The sequence below is a fragment of the Schistosoma mansoni genome, assembly GCF_000237925.1.
Source record: "Schistosoma mansoni, WGS project CABG00000000 data, chromosome 2 unplaced supercontig 0108, strain Puerto Rico, whole genome shotgun sequence".
Classification (NCBI taxonomy): domain Eukaryota; kingdom Metazoa; phylum Platyhelminthes; class Trematoda; order Strigeidida; family Schistosomatidae; genus Schistosoma; species Schistosoma mansoni.
The window spans coordinates 796,462-806,257 of record NW_017385999.1 but is presented as its reverse complement, the minus strand read 5'-3'; the positions used below and the strand labels follow the sequence as shown (position 1 = coordinate 806,257).

At 38.6% G+C, this 9,796-nt stretch overlaps 1 protein-coding gene across 1 annotated transcript in view; it reads left to right on the top strand.

The window, feature by feature from the left end:
* Positions 1-716: 716 nt before the first annotated feature.
* Positions 717-9,796, top strand: part of Smp_140420 (5'-3' exoribonuclease, putative) — a gene marked incomplete at both ends in the record, with an annotated part of 54,133 nt that continues 45,053 nt past the window's right edge. Inside the window, 3 exons of the mRNA XM_018791628.1 lie at positions 717-749; positions 867-946; positions 1,019-1,107. Of these exons, the coding sequence (XP_018645234.1) occupies positions 717-749; positions 867-946; positions 1,019-1,107 (202 nt within the window). The remainder of the gene's footprint in view (positions 750-866; positions 947-1,018; positions 1,108-9,796) is intronic.

Genomic DNA, 9,796 nt, shown 5'->3' with positions numbered 1-9,796 from the left:
TCGCCCCACCGCACAAGCAAGTGACTATCAGGACTCAGTGGCCAAGTGGATAACGCGATGGCGTTTGAAGCGAAAGGTACTGGGTTCGAGTCCTAGGGTGAACATCAACTCTGAGATGCAGGTACATCCAGCTGACGAGTCCCAAATAGGACGAAACTCGCGTCCTGGATTCCACTGCTAGCCACTATCCATCTTCGCTTACCATGCTTGGGAATAAATTAAATTTTCAACTTCGTTTCGGGGATTTGGGTAACATGCCTGGACTTCTCAATAAGGTTGTTAGCCAAAACACGGTTTTGGGTTGTTACAGAGTTTTATTAGCATTCTGGAAGTTAAGAACAGATAGTGGGATCCATACAATCTCTAAGGTTGATTTGTGAGTCGTTCTCTCGATAATTTGTTTGATAGAATGCTACCTATGATTCTTCTTGGTAAAGCGTGGACTCAATTTCTTTTTCTGGAGTGATCGTAAGTTGGTCAACAGTTTTCTGTAGACAATGGCAACATTCATTATCAACAATATTTGTCATATGGATTATTGGGAAACAAATTAGTCCGTCCATAATGAGCGGAAGGTTTATGTTGTTTCATCACGTAGAGCCTCACAGGTATACATCTTTGTGCTTATATTACCGTTTATTACGTGTTTCCTTATTGGTTGTTTTATCCTCTATTCTTAAAGATCCCTGTTATCGATCACTTTTATTTGGACATGAATGGCATACTTCACACTTGTTCACACCCAGAAGGTAGTAAAATAATCTTTTCGGAAGAGATTATATTTCGAAATATTTGTCTATATATTCAAGTAAAGTTGGCGTGCATCTAGTAAACGATATTTTCAGTTCTTGTTCAACCTCATTAAGCCACGTAAGACTTTCTTTTTGGCCGTGGATGGTGTTGCCCCTAGAGCTAAAATGACGCAGCAACGTGCTCGCCGTTTCCAGTAAGTATTGATTTTGATGTATCGACACGTATTTATTTGATAAATATTTATAATTCCATTTCACTTTTACAGATCTGCTTTAGAGGGACGTATTGCCAAAGAGAATTTAAAAGATAATTCACCTGAGACTTACTCTTTTGACCCGTGTGTGATTTCTCCAGGTATGTGGTTTTGTAATTGGATTACTTTGAGGAAATTGTTATGTGAAAATTGGTAAAAGTGTATTTAAATCTTATAACGACTTTATCAAAACGTTAGCCCAAGATTTGTGTTTAATTTTTGGCGGTAGTAACTTTTTACCAGTTACTACTAATTTCTTTGCTGTTATGTCTTGAAGATTACGTTAATTACGTCCTGATATTTTTGAAAGCCATCCACTTGTCAGAATATTAATAAATGTTAGCTTTATTACTGAATTGTAGGTATTTTCTATTTTTGTTTAACATTCGTGTTTGATCCTTATAGGTAAGGGAAACATCCAAGTTAGTATTATTTGAGGTGTATCAACGATTTTTGTAAGCGAAACTGAAGAACCAGAATTTGGCTTTTGATTGGCAACCAATTGTACCATATTTTCAACATAGAAAAAATGAAGGTCGTATTTGTTCTAATGTCAGCGGCGTACCATCAGTTCACCACCTTACAGAGTTAATATCACAATCATGCTGGCAGCCGTCAATAAATAAGGAAACGGAGATAGTGTAAATAAGAGACATTTTTATAATTTAAACGATAAAGGACACATATTTCCATGAACATCACATAAGACCTTAAACTGCTAGTTTCAATTCTCTTACAGATCTAAACTATAAAGCATCAGACTAGATAAGTGAGTCAATAAATCACTCTCATATTTAGTGGTGAAATTTAAAATGAATGCTTCTATGAACACATGCTGAACACTTTTCTACTGGAAGGCAAACATTGACATCAGAAACTTGATAATGACGTGTCCGGTTGATGGTTGTAATTTTTCGTCCTTAGAATTGTAAATTAGAGGTACTGATTTGTGATGTAGATGTTTAGTTTGTTGGATGAAAAGCTGATTAATTGAAAATGTAAGATTATGCAGTGCGATAAGTGCTAGCGAGATGATGTCACTTATTTTGTCACTCTCATTATTAGTCCCTAAAAAGAAAATGTCTAAGTACTGGTTACAAAATCATATTCGTATTATTTTTATTCTTGTGACAAAATGAAACTTGTTTAACAATCTCAAATATTGTTTGAAATTACGTACAATATGGTCTATTAACATCTGATATCCAGAGGTCAGTAGATGTCCAGTGAAATTAGGACTTCGAATGTCTATCAATTGTTTGTCAGTTTTGAAAACATCGAGTTGATTATTTTCAATTCCAATAGATCGCATTTGATAATTATGTGGAAACCACCCATACAAACCAGTCAGTCAGCTACAACGTAGGACCAGGTACACATATGCATTGGTCCAAGTTGCCATACCTCGTTAGCACAACAAGATGAACACCGGATTCATAGAAGTAGTTAATTTAGTGGTGGTAATATATAAAAGAAAGGTTGTATATAAGGATATAGTATAGGAAGGAAGACAGATATGAAGCAATTTTAATCTCAAGGTTTAAGGGAAGATAAAGAGTGCATACACCTTCATCATTGTGACCGATTCTGAGCCATTTCACCCAGAGTCTCCAACCATTGGTTACGATGGTCACGCGGACCGCAACCAAGTAGTCTGCATCTATCAACATGGCTCAGACTAGAAGTTATTGACTTCAAGGACTGATGCTACGTTTCGGCTCGGTCGCCCCTAACTTTCTTCCCACCGTCTCCAACACTGGTCAGCATTGCGCGTCGTGGTAATCGGTGTTCAGGCATACGTAACACGTGGCCCAACCATCTCAGTCGATGAAGATTCACAACCTCACCAACTGATTTATAATTATTTCTTATTAGCGTGCTTCTGACCTCACTATTATCTACCCAGTGATTCAGGAAAATGCTGGCAATAGTTCTAAAACATCTATGATCAATTACTAATAACTTACGAGTATATTCTACTCTTAATGGCCACGTTTCGCAGTCGTAGAATAGAACAGAACGAACTGCTGTGCAGTATACTCGTCCCTTAATTGATAGACGGATATCTCGTCTTCGCCATAGGTGACGTAGGTTGGCAAAAGCCGAACGAGGTTTTTGAATCCGTGCTGCGATTTTGTTAGATTCCAATCCATTAGGGCTGATCAGACTTCCAAGATAGGCGAAGTTGTCGACGCGTTCGACTACTTCACTCCCTATCCTTAGTTCAGGTGTTGACGCAAGCCAGTCCTGGAGTAACAATTTACAATTAGTGGGGGAGGAACGCATCCCAAACATCCTGGAATTATTACTCAGTTCTAACAGAAGACTCTGCATTTTGTCAGCGTCTTCACCAAACAGGACTATGTCATCTGCGTATTCTAAGTCGATAAGTGGACCTCCCGGTAGATCAATTCCTGAAAATTCAGTCGACGAGAGTGTTATTTCCGGCAGTAGGTCTATGGTGAAGTTGAACGGAAATGGGGATAGTTGATAGCCTTGTCGGACACCACTTGAGGTTGTAAAATCAGATGACAGTTCGCCATAAGCTCTCACTCGACTGGTAGTATTCGAGTAAAAGCCCTCACAAGGTTTATGTACTTCTGAGGTAGTCTATTACTCGTAAAATATTTACCACTATGTTGTGTGTGTTTCGGATCTGACATTAATAAAATTCAAGATGTTTAACTACTTTTTATCGTGTTATCCGATGTTCCCAGCGTGAAAGTTGCCGGAAAAACAGTTGACCGGTGTTGTTTTACTTTGAAATCAATACAAAGTATATTCTCTGAAAAAATCTGGCTGTGACCGTGACTAATGAAAAAGTTCAACCCTTTGATTTCGTAATGACTAAATAATATACATAATCGAAACAATTTATTTCCTTATTTTTTATCAGTAATGATGATGTGGCGATGAAATGTTTTTGGGAGACATAATTACATAGAAAATCTACCCAGTGATTTTGAACGAACGTTTTTACTCGAATCATGGGACTCTTTTTTAATATATTGTCCTCAGTTACTGGCAAAAAAACAAGGATATCTTGTCTACATAGTTGAACCATGCTTTTAAAAACAAAAGCTTTATCATTTAACGTTAAATTGTACAACATTGTCGTGCATATAAATCCTTGGAAAAAAATCTGCTTAATTAGATGTTACAGTAATTTGTCGTTCTGGACTTATACTTCACGAAATAAGCATTAGTATACATTAGAATTGGGATTAAGATTCTTACTTTCTATTTTTAGGTACTGAATTCATGGAGCGGTTACATCGTCATCTTGTTACATTTGTAGAAAAGCATGTAAATCATGATGCTGATTGGCAGTGTATTGATGTCATTTTATCTGGACATGATGTAAGTCTGTAAGCATAATCAAGTGATAACATCACTTCTCATGTTAAAAAATCCTACGTATAACTTCTCTGTGTAATGATGCTAAGCCCTGAATGTAGCTTGAGTTCGAAAACGAGCTGATATATAGGTCTTTAAACTACATATATTCTCTGATCAGATCGCTTTTGTTTCACAGTTATTCTCAGTAATGAAATATTGCCACTTCATTTAGTTCACTGTCAAACAATGATAGTGCTATAAAAAATTAATGTTACTTAGTAGTTAAGTCCATTTTAATAACCCAATTAAACTTCGTCTCTTCAGAATAGGCCTATAATATTTAATCACCTTGTTACAAGTTCGAACGTAGCTTCTTTTCTACTTTGAAGACTATTATTTTTTGTACCCGAAAATGGTACCTCAAAGCAGAGTTCATAAACCTGGACTCTCTTATAGAATTGGATTAATTATTTAAAATAATTATTTTATGGTTGTTAAAGAACTAATCATTAAAGTGGATGTTAAAGTTCTTTTTTTATTGGCCAAATATTGAATAATTAAATCCCAGTTATCTTCATTTAGCGAACGACTCTAAGGATCCACTTGCTAGTTATGATAAGTGTACTTCAGCCCATTCTAATACTTGTATAGTCCTCATGCTATATGTTATATATAATGTGTGGTTTCGCGTGATAAAATCCAGGTGAAAGGCGAACAAAATATACTGTTGACGATTATACAAAAATAGAAACTTCCACACCGCTACAAAAAACCATACTGAAAGGTCGAGTTAATTTCAAATGTTTGTAACTAACATACTTCATATCATTAAAAACAATTTCAAAAACATGATAGCACTGTGGCGGTTTACTCATAAGTCGTACTTATTGATTATGTTGAGTGTGCACACAATACTCGCATCTTTAAGGAGGGCTAATATATTGTTAACTATCTAAAATAACTTCTGGAATCTTTGGATCCAGATACTGTTATTAATGCATTAGGTTTTTACATCTTCATCCAGCATGTGTATTTACGTATTACTTAAAAAGATACGACTTTCCGGTCAGAATTTCTCCGAACGATATGTTGCCATATGATTAGATACAGGTGGGGTAGTTAGGGTAGGGTGACAGGGAATCCTGACCCCAGGTTTTCTTACCTTTAAGCACTCATCAGCAAACTGTGCTTGTAATTTTGATGGAACTGATGCTCCTTGACAGATTCGACCCCCTTTCAACCAACTTGACTATCAGAGACGTTACTGCCGAGCTATCAGGGTGGCGACAAGCCTAGTGCAGGACTGAGATGCATTTACAATTTATTGGTCACTGGGCAGTGACATGAAATGACATTGGTCACACTACCCAGTGATCGATCAATCGTAAATATATTTTGCCAAGATTTCCTTTATTCATGGTCGACTGGAATTTCTACTAAGTTAAGCTGAATGATAATGTAATTCACGAAGTATAACTAAATTTACTTGGTTTTGAATCATACTGTTTTTGTGAGGGCTAGTAATATTACCTGGCTGCCCATACCGGGTAGGTTGATTGAGATATTGTGTTCTTCGAGCTCTCGATGCTTTCATCCTGAGCTACGTATATTCTCCATCTTAGAAGTAGGCTGAATTAGATTCAAACGTGTTATCTGTTGGCCAAATACTAGGTAAGGAACAAACCTACTAGTGGTTTGCTTTATAACGACTTTCAGTTACTGTTCAAACAGATTGTTAATTGGTAACGTTAACTTCCACGATAATTAGTCTAACTTAATTGGCATGTATTCGTTTGGATTTTTTGTTTTAAGGAACGTTACTCACTTGATTATACAAAAAAGCTAGCATGAAGTAATAGCGAAAATATGTATAACGACACAATCTCACTTTTATTTTATAATTAACAAGTGTCCTGGAGAAGGCGAACACAAAATTCGGGAGTATATGGCATATCGTCATAGTCTACCAGATTATCGTCCTAATGAGCGTCACTGTATATACGGAATGGATGCTGACTTGGTAAGCCGTATGGTACTGAGTTGTTTTTATTCCTAATATTTTTGTTTGGCTTCTGGTGTTGATGTGATTTTCTAGTCACCCCTGGATTGTTAGTATTGCTTTAGTCTGAACTGGGTACAATATGAGCCCCTGGACGGATGTCCGTAGCTTTCTTCCAGCATATTCCTACACCAGAAAACGTCACCCGTCGAGGTAGGTGGTGGTTGTGCATAAGTTAACACAAGTCCCAAACACCTCAGTGGATGAAGACTTACTACCTTATCAATCGACTTGCCACCATTACCTAGCACCCTGTCCCTAATTCCAGCTATTGCTTACTCGTTAGTCCCAAAATATGCGAGCAATGCTTTGAAGACACCGATGGTCGAATACTAGTAACCTACAAAGATCCTCTGCAGTGCTTCCAGGTTTTCGATGGTGGTCTAGCTTCAATTGACTCATGATTTCAACTTTGAAAGATCCTCTATTCTTAATGACCATGTTTCATACCCATAAAAGTAGAACGGAGCGAACTGCTGTTGCATTGTTGCTCAAGGTGGTCAGGAGACTGCATTTTGTCAGCATCTTCGTCAAACAGAACTATATCATCTACATATTCTAAGTCAGCAAGTGAATATCCTTGTAGAAAATTAATCCCTGAAAAGTCAGAAGGTGAAATTGTTATATCTAGAAGCATGTCTATGACAAAGTTAAGTAAAAATAAGGAGGGCAGACAACCCTGATGAACACCACTTGAAGTAACCAGTTCCTATGACAGTTCACTATAAGCTCTGACTAGACCAGTAGTGTTCAAGTAGAAAGCCTTTACAAGGTTAGTGTAGTTGTTTGGTAGGCTTTTCAACAATAGACATTACCACAGACCTCACGACCAACGGAGTGGAACTCCGCCTTATGGTCAAGTAACACAACTATCGTCAAGCTTCTAAAAGTATGTTTATGTTCCAGAATCTGGCAAAGGGTGAATATTTGGTCAACAAATTCACGTCCAAGTCTAAACCAGCCTGGTTTTCTCAGGTTCGCTCTTCACGAGTTCTAGTTGAAAGTTGAATTACTATTAGGTTAATATTTTATACAATATATATTAGTGAAACTGATTCCTTTGTGATTATCACAAGAGGATTATTGTCCTGTCTTTTCGAGTTCGTACTGTTCCGCCTGTAGCTCCTTCGGGGGCTACTGCCGGGTAAAGGAGGAGGGTTGGGCATGGGGTTAGCGACCCCATCCCGTAGAAAACCAACTTGCTAAAAAAAACTCTAACCAAAAAAAAATTATTCAAACCATTTAAACTCTGCTCTGGGAGTAGAAGGAATAATTGTGACGCCTCATGATGAAAGTCGAGTTCCTTCGAAAGTCATGAGGCCGATACACCTTCTTACAACCAGAACGACAATTTTTATAGGTACATGGAATGTCCGGACAATGTGGAAGACAGGAAGAGTTTTCCAAATTACTGCAGAAATGAGAAAATACAACCTGGAGGTGCTTGGAATCAGTGAAACGCATTGGACGCAGGTTGGACAACAACTATCTTCAGGGGAACTTCTGTTATACACTGGTCATGAAGAGTAAAATGCCCCAAATACACAAGGAGTGGCATTGATGCTGTCCAGAAAAGCACAAAATGCACTTATTGGTTGGGAATCTCATGGGCCAAGGATCATCAAAGCCTCCTTCAAAACAAAGAAAGAGGGCATTAGAATGAACGTCATCCAATGCTATGCGCCTACCAATGACTACAATGAAGACGTTAAACATCAATCCTACGATAGGCTGCAGTCAATCATCGAGAAATGCCCAACAAAAGACTTGACCATTCTGATGAGAGACCTAAATGCCAAGGTTAGAATGGACGACACCGAATATGAAGGCGTCATGGACTGGGATAAAAAAACGAGAATGGGGAGAGATTTGCAAACCTATGTGCCTTCAATAAACTGGCATCATATTCTCACACAAAAACACACAAAGCCACTTGGATTTCACCGGATCACACTACAAGGAATCAAATCGACCATATCTGCATCAAGAAAAAGTTCATGAGGACGATGGAGGATTTGAGAACCAGGAGGGGAGCTGATATAGCATCAGATCATCATTCACTGGTCGCCAAGATGAAACTAAAACTTAAGAAGCACTCAACAAAGGCGCGGACAACAGCACCAAAGTTTAATACGGCCTTTCTTCGAGATACTGACAAACTCAACAAATTCAAGATAGCCCTCAGCAACAGGTTCCAGGCCTTTCATGATTTACTCAATGGAGAGGAAACTACTATGCAGAGCAACTGGAAAGGTATCAAAGAGGCAAACGTTTCAACATGTCAGAAGGTTCTGGGCTACAAGAAGCACCACCACAAGGAATGGATCACCTCTGGTACACTGGATAAGATTGAAGAAAGGAGGAACAAGAAGGAAGCAATCAATACCAGCCGAACAAGAGCAGAAAAAGCCAAGGCACAAGCCGAAAACACAGAAGCAAACAAGTAAGTGAAGAGGAGCATCAGAACCGACAAACGTAAATATGTGGAAGACTTAGCAATGACAGCGGAAAAGGCTGCAAGAGAAGGAAACATGAGACAACTGTATGATACAACCAAGAAACTTGCTGGAAATTACCGTAAGCCAGAAAGACCGGTGAAAAGCAAGGAAGGCAAAATAATCACCGACATTGAAGAACAACGAAACAGGTGGGTAGAACACTTTAAAGAACTCTTGAATCGACCAGCTCCACTGAACCCACCCAACATCGAAGCAGCGCCCACAGACCTCCCAATCGATGTTGGCCCACCAACAATTGAAGAGATCAGCATGGCCATCAGACAAATAAAGATCGGGAAAGCAGCGGGACCAGACAACAACCCGGCAGAGGCACTGAAAGCAGATGTAGCAGCAACTGCGAAGAAACTCCACATTCTTTTCAGTAAGATTTGGGATGAAGAACAAGTACCAACAGACTGGAAAGGAGGACTTCTTATCAAGATACCAAAGAAAGGCGATCTCAGTAAGTGTGTTAACTACAGAGGCATCACTCTTCTCTCAATACCAGGAAAAGTCTTCAACAGGGTATTGTTGAACAGGATGAAGGACTCCGTAGACGCCTAACTTCGAGACCAACATGCTGGATTTCGTAAGGATCGATCGTGTGCAGACCAAATCGCAACTCTACGTATCATTGTGGAACAATCAACTGAATGGAATTCATCACTCTACATCAACTTCATTGACTATGAGAAAGCATTTGATAGTGTGAACAGGACAACACTATGGAGGCTTCTTCGACACTACGGCGTCCCTGAGAAGTTAGTCAATATCATATGGAATTCCTATGATGGACTAAACTGCAAAGTCGTGCATGGAGGACAACTCACCGACTCGTTCAAGGTAAAGACTGGTGTAAGACAAGGTTGCCTACTCTCACTTTTTCTCTTTCTC